Source organism: Magallana gigas, chromosome 3, assembly GCF_963853765.1.
Source record: "Magallana gigas chromosome 3, xbMagGiga1.1, whole genome shotgun sequence".
Taxonomy (NCBI): domain Eukaryota; kingdom Metazoa; phylum Mollusca; class Bivalvia; order Ostreida; family Ostreidae; genus Magallana; species Magallana gigas.
This window is the reverse complement of record NC_088855.1, coordinates 35,203,359-35,219,414: the sequence shown is the minus strand read 5'-3', so window position 1 is coordinate 35,219,414 and position 16,056 is coordinate 35,203,359. Positions and strand designations below refer to the sequence as shown.

Genomic DNA, 16,056 nt, shown 5'->3' with positions numbered 1-16,056 from the left:
ATGCAATATTCATAATTATGGAAGATGCCTGTTAGACATTTTTTAATCATTATGTAAAAGGACACTGTCATTACCGTTGTTAACAGCACGTAGACGAATCCATGCTGGTTCCCCATCTGTTATGTTCAAGTCCTTTATTACAATATAAGGATTGTCTGTTTGCATGTAGGCAAATCTCGAGTAACCCCTAACTTCCACATCATGTTTAGTTTTCCCTAGCCCAAAGTCGATCCTCGCAATTTTTGACAGTTTGTCTTCGGCGCCAAAGTAAATAGCCATAAGGTTGAAATCTTCATCAAAAATGATATCTGTCAAGCCTTTAAATAGTGGAGGAGTTGTATCGACAGTCAATGGGATTGATTTGCAGACGGTTGTTACAAGAGATCCACCGTGAACAACATTATTAATGGCTTGTACGGTAACGTAATACTGCCCATCAGAAAGATGAATATTTCTTGCATAACCAGTGTAAGTCCAAAACTTTTGACTGGATAAATGGGCATGCGGATTAGAATAGGGTACAATATCTGTCCCACAAACGTCCATCCCTACAGCCCAAGTGTAACCAAAGATACCGCTTTCCTTATCCAGAAATTTATCGAAATTTGCTATGAAGAAATTGAAAAAAGATAAAAACTTAACAAAGTTTCCCTTTAATAAATCAAAACGAAATAAAGCACTATCGTGTCTGATAAGTAAATATTTATTTAATGGGTTTTTTAAAAAAACAATAAATCCAATATTTATAATTAGGTTTTCTTACCGGATACAAAGTGATTAGTGAGGGTGTAAAGCGTTTCCTTTAAAGGTTCATGGCCATTGAATACTGTACTTGAATTTGGTCCGTCAATTATACGTCTAAAATAATTAATACATTTCAAAGTGATATCAAAAAATACAGTGGTGCATATCTTTAGAAAATTCAAACTTTACCGAATATGTACCTATGATTAGGTTTTTCTGAAACGTCAACACATCGTTGTGTTATCGCTGCATTACAACCATCTGCGACAATATAGTCCTCTGTAGCGTTTCCAACATTCGTTGGCTCAGGTGGAGTAAAGTCGACAATTGTTCCTTTAGAGGTTATGAATGCTTTGTAACCAAGTTTATTTGTTATTTCGGCGTTGACAAAGTACCTCATACCATGATTAAGTGAAACATTGTATGAAACGAATGCACTGTATCCAACACCTAAACGTTCGTAATTTTTGTAAGTTCCGCTTATTCTTAATTCGGCATTTGGCCCTTCTATGACAGATTGAAGGTCACAAGTTTCAGTGTGAAATTCATAATCAAATGAAATACATTTGTCTCCATAGTTAATGCAGCGCTCAGCGCATTGATCGGCGGAGTTTACTGTAAGTCTTTTCATAAAAAGAGATGTTAGCTTTCCTTCCCTTGGTATAGTAAAATATTTAAGATATTGGTCGTTTGATCCTTCTCTTTTATGTGTAGATTGCAGTTGAAGGATATCCCAGTTTACAACCTCATTTCCAAACTCGCCCTGAGAAAATCCAACGCCATGGGCATTTGTCTCAATAAGGTTGGAGTCATCAAATACAATGACTGTTCCCGAAATTATATTTGGATGACTGGTAAACGCATAAGAAGCTTCAATTCGTCCATCGGGAATAGTGTTATCATAAGTATGTAAGGAACATTCCACTGTTGCGGTACCTCCATTGCTATTTCTGGCCTTTACTGTCCAATATAAAGGTATTCCATTCGGCAAACTCACCGGTGCTGTCAAAGAAGACCCTTTCATTCCCGTCCAATCAACCACATTTGATCCACCTCTATGTGTTCCAATTGCATATGTTAGAGTAACATCGCTAACTTCATCGTCTGCACTTACTTCCAAAAGAAAAGCTGGATCGGTCGAATCTCTGTTCTTTAATTGCGTTACTTCACAACCACCATTTCCACTTCGCTTTCTTCGAACATTTTGAGACACATGGGATATTTTGGGAGGGGAGTCATCTTGTTTCTTATGCTCTGTTGTAATTAGGTTTTTTCTAATTGTATCCATTTTATACCGCCATATACATGCATCAAATACTGTCACGGAAACGAAGAGAAGCCTAAGCTTTGCATGTGCTTTTAGTCTAAGCTCAAGGGGCACCAATTCTAGATCCATTTTGAAACTATAAATCAAGTATAAATCAATCAATGGCAATTAATATTGTCTATAACATTTCATTAATGATTTAATTTCACATTACTTACACAGTGGCTATTGGGAACTTTGAAAAGGTTAATGAAATAGTGATTGGGAAAGATGTTTGAACCAAATGTCCTTCAAGTCGAATTCCACCGTATGCAATACCAATGTCGAGATCCAACTGTCCCCAAACCTGTGCTCCAATCCTTGGTATAACAGTACCCTGTAACAGTTCATCTTGCTGTTTTATACTAAACAATTTAAATTAATATCGAGACCATGTTGCGTGGAATAAAACGGTCATCTGATTTAATTTCAAATTAACGACGTTCACCGACCAAACATGTTGATAAATATAAGATATATTTATCTGTACTTTTTTATTGTGTTCAATTTCATAAACGACATCAAAACTAGACATCGTTAAGATAGTGACCGTCTCAAAGTACCCCGCTTAAATAATGGAAGATATGATGCAAAGCATTTCAGAAGGTAAAGTTTTGACCTTGACATATGACTTGGATTTTCCAGTTGGCATAAAACTTATTATCCTTGCCAACAGGCCATATAGTTTAATCTGAGCAAGATAAAGCCAATAATTAAAAGTCTAGTACTGAATTTTAATAAGATCTGCTGTGACCTTCACATTTGACCTTGAAACTTGGTTCAAGGTCACTGCACAATCTTAAAGGGGCATGGTCACGATTTTAGTTATTATCATTTTACTAACAGCGCGCCAGTTTGCTTGTCGGGCCGTGCTAAAATTTTGTATGATGCTTATCATATTACTCATCGATTGGTTGTTCGATTTCATTGATGTTAATACTAATTTGCATGTCAAACACAGTACCCCACTTCTACTGGTACAAACAGTTACATACCCTTTCATCCATTTTCATACCGTTAAAAAACGCTAAAAGGGGAAGATGTACAATGTGATGAAATGAAATATACGCTCCCAACAATTTCACTTGTTTTCTTTAACGTTCCAGAGCAAAAGATGCAACCATTTCATGATAGAAAAAATGCTTCTGTTTGTTCGTCCGATGCCATTCGTATATAAAAAAAAAAATATACCGAACTATGTATACTTACGAAGGAATTCACTGGTTAAAGTTTTATAGTGTAATTCTAGGCATATATGTAATACATCTAACAAACAACAAACTTTGGACCGTCCACGTGTTGATATTCACTACCAAAAAATCATGTAATGTCATTGGTCAGTGCGTTTCTGGGTTCTGTGTTTGACATGCAAATTAGCATTCACACAATGAAATCGAACAACCAATCGATGAGTTATATAGTATTTAGCGTACAGACTTTTAGCACGGCCCAACAAGCAAACTGGCACGCTGTTAGTTAAACGATAATAAAACCTTTTTTCCGGTTTTATTGTTTACAATGCTCCGTAAGGCAGTTCTAATAGTTAACCAAAATTTGTATTTCAGTCATTGAGTTATAAGCGAGATACACAGCTCAGGTCATGATTTTTTTACATTTTGAAAATTCCAGGTTCATACCTAAAATGAATGTGGCAAATGCTAGAAACAGTATATCTATGTTCCAAACAAATAAGTAGATAGAAAAATAAGCTTGAAGGCTGTAAAAAACGTAAACTTTTACCGGTATATTTAACCAATGCAAAACAAAAACAAGACACGAGCCTTGTTTACATAACAAAGAGCTGTGAGATCTGGCTTATAACTCTACGACTGACACTCAATTTTTGGTTGATCATTAGTAATGCATTACTTTAGCATTGTAAACAATGAAAAAAGAAAGAAAATTCAACCAAAATCGTTACCATGCCCCTTTGACCCAAAAGCTTTCTTAATGTCACACGGCAAGCAGTGGGGATTAAGACTTCCAAAATACTCCTGATGATAGAATGTCAACTTGCTTGTCAACATTAACACTACTCTTAAACGATACGGACAACCGTGCATAGAAAAAGGTCGCAAGTAAAAATGAACATTCACATACGTTTGCTTGTAGACTCATCAAAGCCAAAGATATTTCAAGATCCGCTCCAATGTTTGCTCCAGCACCAAATGCTAATATTGTAAATAAACATAGGTTAATACTTTTATATAATCAGGATAACTATTCTTAAAATATTATTCTTATATATGCTTTACAAAATACTAACATAGGCGTAATGGTATCGGTCCAACCATAAACAGAAAACTGATCTGAAATATTGTTATGTCTATATGTCCAAGGGGTATAAACTTGCTCATCCGAAGATCCATCATTGCTGGAAATGCGTCACCAATTGCATCTAAAGTTCCTTCTTGTTTCGCCATAATCTAAAGAAAAACTTAATCTTATATCGAAAAAAAATCTTTCAGACCTTTTTAATTTGATTTTAAAAACAAAAATTAAACAACTAATTTGCATTACCGCTGCGATTATTTCCTCACGAAGCTGGTTAACTAGAACCAACTGTGTTTTAATATCTAGTCCAAATTCAGAAGATTCTTCTATGAATTCTTGTAAATTAAGAGCTCGGATTCGTTCAATGTATGGATCAACTAAATCTAAAGAATAAAACGTATGGATGAAAAAAAGGAATACTGTGAAATCATTTTTATTCCTTAGGGTCAATATTAGTAGCAAATATTTTCCTGGTTTGTGGAGACGTAATTTCGTTGATAATATAATCGGTATAACTTTAATTAATATTAAACAATTGATTGTGTATAGGTTTGTGGAGATGTAAATTCATGGGCAAGGGTTACCCACGAAAGCCACAAATATTGGTCCTCCATGAACAATGACGATTCCACAGTAAATATTTTATGATAATTTAATTTATAGTTATTTGAACACCCATTACTTAATGAATTATAATGAAATGACTAAATTCAACTAAATAAATACCTTGACTAGTACAATGTTCTTTACTTCTCGACAACACTTTAAGATTTGTGAAAATATTGACGTCAGCAAAACAAGAGAAATAATCAGAATTGCAAACGGCCCCGGACAAATTAAAACTGTATGACGTCGTGTCATCGGTTGTATTAGTTGCAGACATCAAAAACAATATTTCTTTTCTCGCTTCTTCCGATACTTCGTATGGATACTCTTTTGTTTCTGTAAATCATAGTTAACATCATAAGCAAACGTTAAAGTTTGCTAAAAGTGAAAGAAAAATCAAACAAGAGGCCCATGGGCCACATCGCTCACCTGAGCAACAATTGCCTTAATTCTGATCAAATTAGCATTACAGTATCAAAATATCTTGACAACTGAGTACAGTAGATCTTGCTAAAAAAAATTGAAAATCTGCCAATTTTATCCACCTCTTATTTTTTGGTAAATACCAAGCCCCTTTTGTTGTTGTACCTGTAAGAATAATTTTCTCTATTCCTATATACCCCCCCCCATTTCGTGGCCCCACTTTTCTCTAGGGAATCATGGTTTCATCAGACTTAAATCTGCACAATCTGTGCTTTCACACAAAGTACTGAGTTTTGACCGAAAACTTTTCCCAGAAGATTTTCTCTATATATTCCTATGTAAAATTCAAACCGCCATCAGTTGGTACCGCCCTACCACTAGGGACTGTGATTTTGCAAACTTGAATTTACACTACCCGAGGATGCCTCTACACAAGTTTAATCTTTTCTGGCCAAATAGTCTTTAGAAAGAAGATTTTTAAAGATTTTCTCTATATATTCCTAATTAAAAATTAATCCCCCATTGTGGCCTCACCCTACCCCTGGACTATTATTCAAACAAACTTGAATCTATATGATCTTGGGATGCTTCAACTCAAATTTGGGCTTTCCTGGCCTAATAGTTTTGAGAAGAAGACTTTTAAAGATTTTCTCTATATATGAAAATTTATCCCCCAATTGTGGCCCCGCCCTACCCCCAGGGGCCATGATTTGAACAAACTTGAATTTACACTATCTGAGGATGCTTCCATTTTAATTTGAGCTTTTCTGGCTTAAAAGTTTTTGAGAAGAAGATTTTTAAAGATTTTCTCTATATATTCCTATGTAAAACATGATCCCCCAATTGTGGTCCCACCCTACCCCCAAGGACCATGATTTGAACAAACTTAAATCCACACTATCTGAGGATGCTTCCACCCAAAGCTGAGCTTTCTTGGCCTAATAGTTTTTGAGAAGAAGATTTTTAAAGATTTTCTCTATATATTCCTATGTAAAACTTGATCCCCCAATTGTGGCCCCACCCTACCCCCAAGGACCATGATTTGAACAAACTTAAATCTACACTACCTGAGGATGCTCCCATTTTAATTTGAGCTTTTCTGGCCTGATAGTTTTCGAGAAGAAGAATTTTAAAGATTTTCTCCATATATTCCTATGTAAAACTTGATCCCCCAATTGTGGTCCCACCCTACCCCCGGGGACCATGATTTGAACAAACTTAAATCTACACTACCTGATGAAGTCTACACACACGTTTAAGCTTTTCAGGCCGAATAATTTTTTGAGAGGAAGATTTTTAAAGATTTTCTCTATATATTCCTATGTAAAACTTGATCCCCCAATTGTGGTCCCAACCTACCCCCGGGGACCATGATTTGAACAAGCTTAAATCTACACTACCTGATGATGCCTACACACAAGTTTAAGCTTTTCAGGCCGAATGATTTTTTGAGAATAAGATTTTTGAAAAATACTCACAAATTTTCAATAATTCTCAATTATCTCCCAATGAAAGAGGGCATGGCACTTCTTTCAACAAACTTGAATCCCCTTTACCTAGTGGTGCTTTGTGCCAAATTTAGTTGAAATCTGTCCAGTGGTTCTTGAGAAGAAGATTAAAATGTGAAAAGTTAACAACAACGACGACAACAACGACGACAGACAACGGACAAATTATGATCAGAAAAGCTCACTTGAGCCTTTGGCTCAGGTGAGCTAAAAAGGTTAAGTTTACAATACAATAAGTTGTTAAAGTTGGTTTCTGGAAGAACAGACTTTGAAAATTTTCTTAATAAATATTGACCAATTTTTACTTTTTTAATCTTTAGTTTTTAAGATCTGTGTACAAACATAGAATTGTGAGCAAATCTCTGTATTTGCTTATAATTCGAAGCTTAACACTCAAATATGGTTAGTGAATAGAAATTGTAAATAATTTAACAAAAGAAACATGCACTATAACAAATAAAGAACACAATTTATTTTTTCGAAATGAATCATATATATACATGTATATACCTACATATTTCCGTCAGCGATATCAAACTCTATTTAAACTGAATAAACTCGAGAAAATGCCGAGCATCTCAACAAAACCTATTGCATTAATCTACCATTACGCAAAAGATAATGCCGAATTACCGATAGAATGAATTGTATTTCAGTACTTTTTGATACATCAGATTTTGCTTAATTTGCGCAGGTAAACAGTTAACTGTTTGATTTACCGAAGTCTCTGTTTGATTTGATACGTAAAAATCACGAAATACAGACGATAGTTCCCAGGTTACAAAGCATAAATAATGAAAACAAAACGAAAATCAGAACAAGCTAACACCAACGTCATGTGTGAAAACTGTCAACGCATTGGAATATTTAGCCTCAATTTACTTCACAAAATCGGCACCAATATATTTTGCATGTTTCAAAAATTTCCATTCATACGCGAACTGTTGTACAACAAGCAAATTCATCATAGTGAGATCGACTCTTTTTCGTATAATGGTATGGCTGCTTTAAACAAAGAACCTCGTTTTAGAAGTATGGAATACGAGTCTTGGTAAAATGGGCATACAAACCCGGGCCGTGGCAAAATAAAATTTTCCTGCCCATAAGGATAATTTATGCTAAACTACGTTGAATTGGACTCGGTAGTTCTTGAGAAGAAGATTTTTATAAATGCACCCCCCTTTTTCTACAGTTTGAGGGTTTTTTCCGCTTTGAATACAGATCGGACTTTTATTTCAGCAATTTATATTTGCCCTCCCGGACAAAATGTGATCAGAATAGCTCACTTGAGCTTTCAGCTCAGGTGAGCTAAAAACGAGAGAGAGAGAGAGAGAGAGAGAGAGAGAGAGAGAGAAAGAGAGAGAAATACATTTAGTAAACTTTTGTTAAAAAATACCATTGATTTTGACATAGGTAAGCTTCTTCATTCCGTCTATAGACAATTCAAATTTTTCTGTACAAGGGTTCCATCGAACAGTTAATTTGATCAGATGTCTCTGATATCCTTCTTTAAATACTGCTCCACAAGTCAATCCAAGGCAATCTTTGTGTGAATCACACAAATGTCCATACTCCAAAGCCACACCATCAAGAAAATATGGGCACTCTTTTGAGAGAAATATGCATCTTTCAAAAAGCATTTGGAAACGCATTTCATACGTAAGTTGAGCATATAATATTCTTGTACAGGCTTGCTTAATATAATTGTAAATATGAAATTCAGTCTCAAATTTGGTGTTGAATCTTTAGGAATATTTTAGGAAGCATGACCCTTGTGATTTAACTGCATTGCTCCATATTATTCAAAGGTACCTACCTTCTAAAGGTTTGGTTAACAGTTTGTCTATCAAAGACAACCTATCTGCATTGACCACGTCATGATAATCTGCTCCACTTTCACGTAGTTTATGTCGTATTCTGTGAATTGGTAGACTATCCGGGTATTCGATAGGTGCGTTCTTCATCGCAACACTAAGTGAGTGAATGCTACTCTGAAGTTTCATCATGATCGTACTGTTTATAGGGAGTGCCTGTATTTCTGATATTGGAATGTCAAATACGTTAAATCCTGGCATGATTGCTCCTTTCCTAAAAACATTTTAAGTATTTTAATACGGGCAATTTTATGTGGTTTGCTTGATTTAAAATAAAAACAAAGATTTTTTTTTTTACAAATAATTGAATTTTGAAAAAAAGGATACAACATACGTTTTTTGAAGTAAATTTTCTTTCATCTCGCCTAGTTTCTGAGTAAACGTGTTTAATTTGCATTTAAAGGATTTTTCATTTGATTCGTCGCAGTTTACTGATCGCGTGATCAGAGAATGATCCCCGTGTAACGCTACAGATCGCTTTCCTACATGATGACGATGTAAAAACTTTGGCCCTTTTACTTTTTTGCTATCTACTTCTCTGTTTGTAGCTGTTTCGTCGTCCTCTGGTTCGTCTGCTAGATCGAGATCGTCTGCCACGTGCCCAATGTAGTGATAGAAGGCCTCCTTACAAATTGGTTTCCATAATGATTTCGGTTTCTTTTTCCTGATGTATTTTGATGGATCGATGTAATCGTATTGGTCTTCGTTTACCCCGGTAGAATTCTCCATTCTCTTTCTCATGTAAACGGTAACGTAATTCAATTCGCATTCATTGGTTGATACTTTATCTACAACTCTACCAATTTTGTGACCACCAAGAAAAAACTTTTTCTTTTTATTACGAGGAATCTTCGGGTTAACTTCGTGAAGGTTTGACACTATTATTTCATACATGTTGACATCCAGTCTATGGGGTATGATGAGAACCTCGTGATCATTATACCAAGACACTAAGCCTGTCATTGGGTTAAACACATCCTAAAAAACACATATTTTCTTACTGAAAAAATATCAGCTAGATATATGCAAAAATATCATATAACTGATAGAATCAATGAGTTTTCAAGACGTTGTAAGAAAATTACCCATGTACCACTTAACTCCTTCTTAGTTCGATTTTTTTTTTACTTTTTCTCTCAAAATAAATTAGCATTAACGGTTACAAAGGCCTGTAAAGGGCTTGTTAAGTTTTATCGAAGTGGGAGAAAAAAGTTAAAATTTTGCAATCGCAGATTACGGTGGGTTGCGAGTTGACAGCCAGGTCGAATCTTTTGGTTAAATGATGTCCATAATATTGTTCATGTTTGAATGATGTTGTGATATGGTATCAATATTTAAACATTGTAACTTAAAGTAACTTACATGTACTTAATATATAAAAACTTTTAAGTACCACTATCCTGCAATTATTACTGTTTAAATATACCGGGATGGTAGTGAAATAATATATCCTACAACCAATCAAAACACTTACACACATCTAACACAAGAATGTCAACGTTTCTTTTATATAAAATCAAGTCATGATTGTTATTTAAAAGTTTTAGTGAGCAGTATCATGTTATTCCTCTTCGTTATTTTCAAATATTTTACTTACAAATTTACTCTTTGCGTCAGGGTCTATTTGTAAATCTAATCCCATTCTTCCATTATCTTTATTCTGGTATGTACCACATCCGCATGTTGAGCTTTCACATGGTGCAGAAATTTTGGGGAATTTCCGATGAAATTTGGCACCAAATATTTTTTGAATGAAAAACTTTCCCTTGTTTATCCTGTAAAACAATTTCGTATAAAACAATGAATATCATGATTTTTTTTTCGTAAATTCATGGAAAAGGTGTTAAGAAATACTTACGCCTCTCTGATAAAGTCGTAAGAACTCTTAATTCTTTTGAAAAGATCAATTATTTCACTGGCTTTATCCCAAAAAGGTTTGGCAATTTTCCTCACTCTTTCCAACGTACGGTTGACCTCTGGCATTATAGCTCCGTCAACTATCTTGTGAATTGTATTTTTGTTCTCCTATACAAACAATGAAAAGAAAGGTACGCTAAAGTTAAATTCAAATTTACAGTGGTTTTTTAGTAGTATGATAGTTCTGAAACCTACTTGCGCAAATACATAGATTATTTAGCACTTACACTCATCGTCAGACCATCAGTAATATCTGCACCAGAAGGAATATAGGAATTTTTTCCGTAGTGGGTTATTTCATCTTTTATCATTCCCATTATGTCCATCACGTCGTTTACCATACCTTTTACCTCCTCAACAGGATGAAACCAATACGGCAGGCCGCCTTTTAAAGAATACATTCGCTTATATTTTTGTACAAATCTTACTGTTTGCGATGAATTTACTTTTTGATTATCACAGCTACAGTGATAACAGATATATATTCATTTTGGTTTGTCAGGAATACAATACCTTTAAATACGTTCAAAGAATCCATTACTCTTTGTTTTGCCTCTACGAAAGTGACAACAGCTAACTTGAACCTAAAGACAAAGACAAACAAACCCAGTTTGTTCTTACAAAGGGTATATTCTTTCATTTGAAATGCATTATCATTTCTGTTTAGCAATATTAAGTCAAGATATAAATCGTGCAAAACAAGATATCCATACTTGAGCATCGCATTCTCCATGCCATGAAAAGACGCTATTGGGTTTTCCCAAAATTTCCATGAATCTCCGATAAGCTCAAATCCGTCCTTTATTTCTTTTCCAACGAATGGTAAGGATACCGTGATTGCATCAGCCACGCTCTATAAATAAATAACATTCAGAAATAGCAAACATTTATTTACGAAATGTAAAAGAGATAAATAACATCAAACCATTTACTGTTCTTAAAAGAAACAGATTTTATTTATGTTTTGGTCAATACGTAGTCAACGGTTACTTACGTGATAGAACCCGAGTATGTCGCTTTTTACATCATCAATAAAAACTTTAATTCGGTTGATCAATTTCTTGACTCTGTCAACTAAAGGATACCCATCAAAACTGTTTATTTTTAGTAGTGATTGGTACATATTTTCTGCCATTTCTTTGATCAAGGACGGTAACTCTCGGAAAAGGGTCACGAGTTCTATGATCATCTTCTCCAGGATATGGTTTCTACCCATGTCAATGAGATCACTAATCAAATCAACGGCCTCCTTGATTGGATCAACAATCTTATGATAAAGTTTGTCAAATGCCGTTGCCAAATGCTGAATGCTGTCGATGCTAAAATCCTACATATAAATATAAAGGACTTAAAAATGCTAGATTCCATCATAATAAATCGGTTATATACTGTTTGGGTTTTTTCAATGATTGACTTACCTTAAGAATGTTCAAGTCGTAGTGGAAGTTGAGTTGGTAGCAGACTTTGACTCTAAAGATGTCAATAGATCTCTGAATTAACCCTAAATTACCAACTGCCCAGGCTTCGTCAAGAACTTTTAAATCGAACACACCATTAAATGGGGCTAAAAAAGGAAACTGGAAACAGTAATGGTGTTTCAAACCGACAGAAAATACGTCAATCAACCAGCTTTAAAACAAACCCATCTACCAACCTAATTTTAGTTTGATATAGTTTTCCATGAAGATTCCAAATGAAGCTCCTATTTTGCTACTACCAATCACTTTTTTCCAGTCGACCTTTGGAAGAACTAGTTCAAAACTGAGAGCTTTTAAAATGTCTGCAAAAGTACCTCTTCTCACTCGTGCAACAACAGGGTACGAATAACGTGTCCTGCAAGCACAATACCTCTATATTTTACAAATGAAGAGGGATAATAGCTTTGTTAAATTTTTAAGACAAATATTGTAAAATATTTACGATAAAATTATGTTTTCTTGTTCCTTTGAAAACGTCTGCCCTGCAGGATGAGACGAGTAAACTTCATAAGCGGCCTGTTTTACTATGTTTTCTGGGTCATTCACTGCCGCTTCTAGGAGAGCATCTGCACTCTAAAAATAACAGAACAACATAATTTAACCTAACATATAAGAGTTGATAAATAACAACAAATAATGTATTGTTTAGAGAGATTTGTTGTTTTAAAAGTACCTTGTTGCACGTAAAATGTCTAAGGGCATACACAGCCGCTCTTCTCAATGACGGCGTGGCTTTAGTAGCTTCCATGTAGGAAGCAATGTGTTGTAGCGATTTGGGGTGACCAGCGTTTCCCAGGGCATGTACAAGCATTCTTTTCTTCTGTAAGTGTTTGTTTTCTTTTGTGTGTGGATCTTCTGCAGATCGACGATTACGTGGCTTATACAGTTTTTGAAATTCCGCTACAAGTAGTTAAAAACAGTTCTATTACAGATTTGGTTGAATAAAGCCGGTCTGCACTGTGAATTAACATGCTTAAATTTCACTTTTTGAGATACTGACTACTACCTCATACTGACTCGTCTTTTAATTGGTCTACATATAATGTGGAACAAAAACTTACATTCATTATGATGTCCTAAAGTTTCTTCCAATTTGTGAACAAGTTGTAGAGCCAGTGTAGTGTTGCCATTTTGACGAAGGTTTTTTAAAATGGCGCCAAAAGTTAGACAAGCTCGCCTCTGTGTTGCACTGACCAAACTGGGTTCTGTGTTAAACATCGATATGAGAAACATTTAACTCGTCGGATTTATCAAATGAAAATTTGATTGTACCTTTTTTAAACTTCAGTTCTATACTAAAAATAATATAATCATATTATTGCCACAGTTACAGATATAAACAACTAAAGGTATATTCTATCAATTGTTGTGTATACTATCAAAGTCCCTTTATCGATGGGATCTACTTAATAATTAAACGGGATAAGGCCATTTATTTTTTTTTAATATCAAATATAGTACATTGCATTAAATCAAATACAGCGTCGAATAAGCCTTCAAAATATTATGCTAGAAATAACATTAAACAGAACATTAAGGTATATACAAAGTACCGAGTAAAAGTAATATAATATTATTATTGAAAATCACCTTGTTTGAGATTCTCCGAAAAACACAAAAAATCAACGGCTGCTATGAGCTCCTGTAAACAAAGGCGATAAAGTGCGTATAAATAATGATAAATTGATTTAAGACCAAAATTAAGACATACCTTTATATATGTCAGTACAATATGCAGAAACGCCATTCATCATATTGTACAGGTACTTACAGGTGTTGGAATTTCGTAGTTCATGGAATGAATTAATGCATGTCTAAGCTCTTCTTCCGTGGCATCGCTATTATTTAGAACATGCTTGATGATAATTTGCTGGGAAACATCACTTCTGACCCTGGCGATGACGTCAATTATCAGATGACGCCCATTGGTGCAATGTACAGAGTTATCGACGCAAAGATTTTTTAGAAACTGGTCAGCCAAAAGTTTCAGATCTGAGTCCAAGAGGCGGGTGACATTCCCTTGCAACATATTGACACATTTTGTCCGTTCAACGGCAGCTAAAATGATAAACTATTCGGTTAAAAAATGCATCTCTGGTTATTTCCTTTTTTTACTAAGTTTGCGGTACCAAGTAACAAAGTTCTTACTTTTGTCGTCGTATCTGTGAACGCATTTTATCAAAGATTCTATGTTTTTCTGCAAATCTTTTAACGCCAAACGCTCTTCTGGTCTCTGTAGAACATATACGAAACAATTTAGTTTTTGCAGGTATGAGCAAAGAAAAGCAATTTTATCACTATATTCGTGGAAACAGTTTTCTTACCATGACAACGGTCAAAATGTCTTTCACCAATTTCACAATTTCTCCACTTTCTGGTTTTGCATGTTTCCTGTCATTTATTAAAACTTATAGTAAAATCAGGGACTCCTTTTAACTCATTTGAATGTAATTAATTTCATTGTGTATTGAATTTAAAGTAGTTCTACCGCGAAATTATAGTATTTCATTTTTACATACGTTTTCTGCTGAAAAACAACACGGGTTTCCCCAATAGTTTGTATGGTAGGAAAATCTAAAAAAAAGAAAAACAAATGATGTTCATGTTTGATATTTAAAGCCAATAAACAGAGTCATTTTAAGTTTGATTATCTTAAGGTAAGGAGTTCACAAAGTGACAAGGGCTTACCTCCAGAAGAATATACCTTTATCGCTCCGTTATCGTGATACCCGTTTCTGAAATGCAGAATATATATGTGTCACAAAATTTCAAAACGATATCTCAAAATAATTGAACGAGATAGGAATAGATTAAGATGTGGATACTTAATGTCAATTCAACATAAGTATACCGTTTCAGAGCATTGCAAAATCCAATTCAATGCATCCCCATCAAAAATGAAAGAAAATATCGTATTTTGTTTTCAGCTTAAATGACTCCAAGCAAATAATAAACAAATATTTTCATTAGACGTTTAATAATTGTATTTATTGTTCTGTGTCTTATGGAAAGTATCTTACAGTATTTTATTGTAACATTTTTAAGCGTTTATATATATATATCATATTACGTAATTGAATATTGGTTACGGAACGTAACATTAATTATGTATGCTAAAATATGAGTTTAAATTTATATTATTACAAAAGTTCCAAACAATAACCAAAGATGTGTACCTAACTTTGGTTTCCTCTGCATTGTAAGTTGTAATATTGTCAACGAGATGTACTTGATGTATCAGTCCCTCGTTGTTGTAATGAACCACCTACGATCGATGAAACAAGTAAATTACATGTATTTACTATATATGGTATGGATCGTTTCTCTCTCTCTCTCTCTCTCTCTCTCTCTCTCTCTCTCTCTCTCTCTCTCCCAAACACACACAAACCTTTTTATGAGTTCTGATGACGTTTTCGGAACTATGATGTAATCTGGTCACTCTGAACCCGTCGGTTGTTTTCTGTCCTTCGTATTGATGAAGCAGATGCCCTATTCATATCAATTATACAAATGCATTAAAAACAAACTTTTATTTTTTGTTATCAAAATTGAATTTTTAATTTTGAATAATGATTCATACCTCCATGGTCTATTTCGCTCGATGTATAAGTCCACTTATCGCTATCTGAGGCCTGTTGAAATGTAAAATGAAGAAAAATATGAATTTTGTATTAATTCTTTTTGATTACAGGAATAAGAATTACAAGTAATTTAAAAATAAATTCCTCTTTTTTCACATGAATAGCACTTGCTCTGATAACAGTAATGTATAAACTAAAATATCAAGCATGTTTGTTTTCTTACATAAAATAGGCAACCCAGTAGACAAAAATACGGCAATATGAATGTATATAGATCAGTTTCTAAAATCAAACTGCACAAGACTAAATTTTACAACTGCCATCAAATCAGTCATTTTCCCAAGT

General features: G+C 34.3%; 1 protein-coding gene across 1 annotated transcript in view; it reads right to left on the bottom strand.

The window, feature by feature from the left end:
* Positions 1–16,056, bottom strand: part of LOC117692369 (uncharacterized) — a 33,812-nt gene that overhangs the window by 15,859 nt on the left and 1,897 nt on the right. The window contains exons 5-35 of the mRNA XM_066079444.1: positions 15,711–15,762; positions 15,519–15,619; positions 15,307–15,395; positions 14,819–14,865; positions 14,650–14,704; positions 14,455–14,521; positions 14,279–14,363; positions 13,902–14,188; positions 13,721–13,772; positions 13,192–13,335; positions 12,804–13,030; positions 12,573–12,703; positions 12,307–12,485; positions 12,071–12,216; positions 11,647–11,979; positions 11,366–11,505; positions 11,166–11,236; positions 10,880–11,037; positions 10,594–10,760; positions 10,333–10,510; positions 9,070–9,713; positions 8,678–8,949; positions 8,258–8,467; positions 5,051–5,266; positions 4,571–4,707; positions 4,317–4,476; positions 4,151–4,221; positions 2,230–2,387; positions 945–2,147; positions 764–858; positions 75–608 (exon numbers count right to left, since the gene is read on the bottom strand). Of these exons, the coding sequence (XP_065935516.1) occupies positions 75–608; positions 764–858; positions 945–2,147; positions 2,230–2,387; positions 4,151–4,221; positions 4,317–4,476; positions 4,571–4,707; positions 5,051–5,266; positions 8,258–8,467; positions 8,678–8,949; positions 9,070–9,713; positions 10,333–10,510; positions 10,594–10,760; positions 10,880–11,037; positions 11,166–11,236; positions 11,366–11,505; positions 11,647–11,979; positions 12,071–12,216; positions 12,307–12,485; positions 12,573–12,703; positions 12,804–13,030; positions 13,192–13,335; positions 13,721–13,772; positions 13,902–14,188; positions 14,279–14,363; positions 14,455–14,521; positions 14,650–14,704; positions 14,819–14,865; positions 15,307–15,395; positions 15,519–15,619; positions 15,711–15,762 (6,409 nt within the window). The remainder of the gene's footprint in view (positions 1–74; positions 609–763; positions 859–944; positions 2,148–2,229; positions 2,388–4,150; positions 4,222–4,316; positions 4,477–4,570; positions 4,708–5,050; positions 5,267–8,257; positions 8,468–8,677; positions 8,950–9,069; positions 9,714–10,332; positions 10,511–10,593; positions 10,761–10,879; positions 11,038–11,165; positions 11,237–11,365; positions 11,506–11,646; positions 11,980–12,070; positions 12,217–12,306; positions 12,486–12,572; positions 12,704–12,803; positions 13,031–13,191; positions 13,336–13,720; positions 13,773–13,901; positions 14,189–14,278; positions 14,364–14,454; positions 14,522–14,649; positions 14,705–14,818; positions 14,866–15,306; positions 15,396–15,518; positions 15,620–15,710; positions 15,763–16,056) is intronic.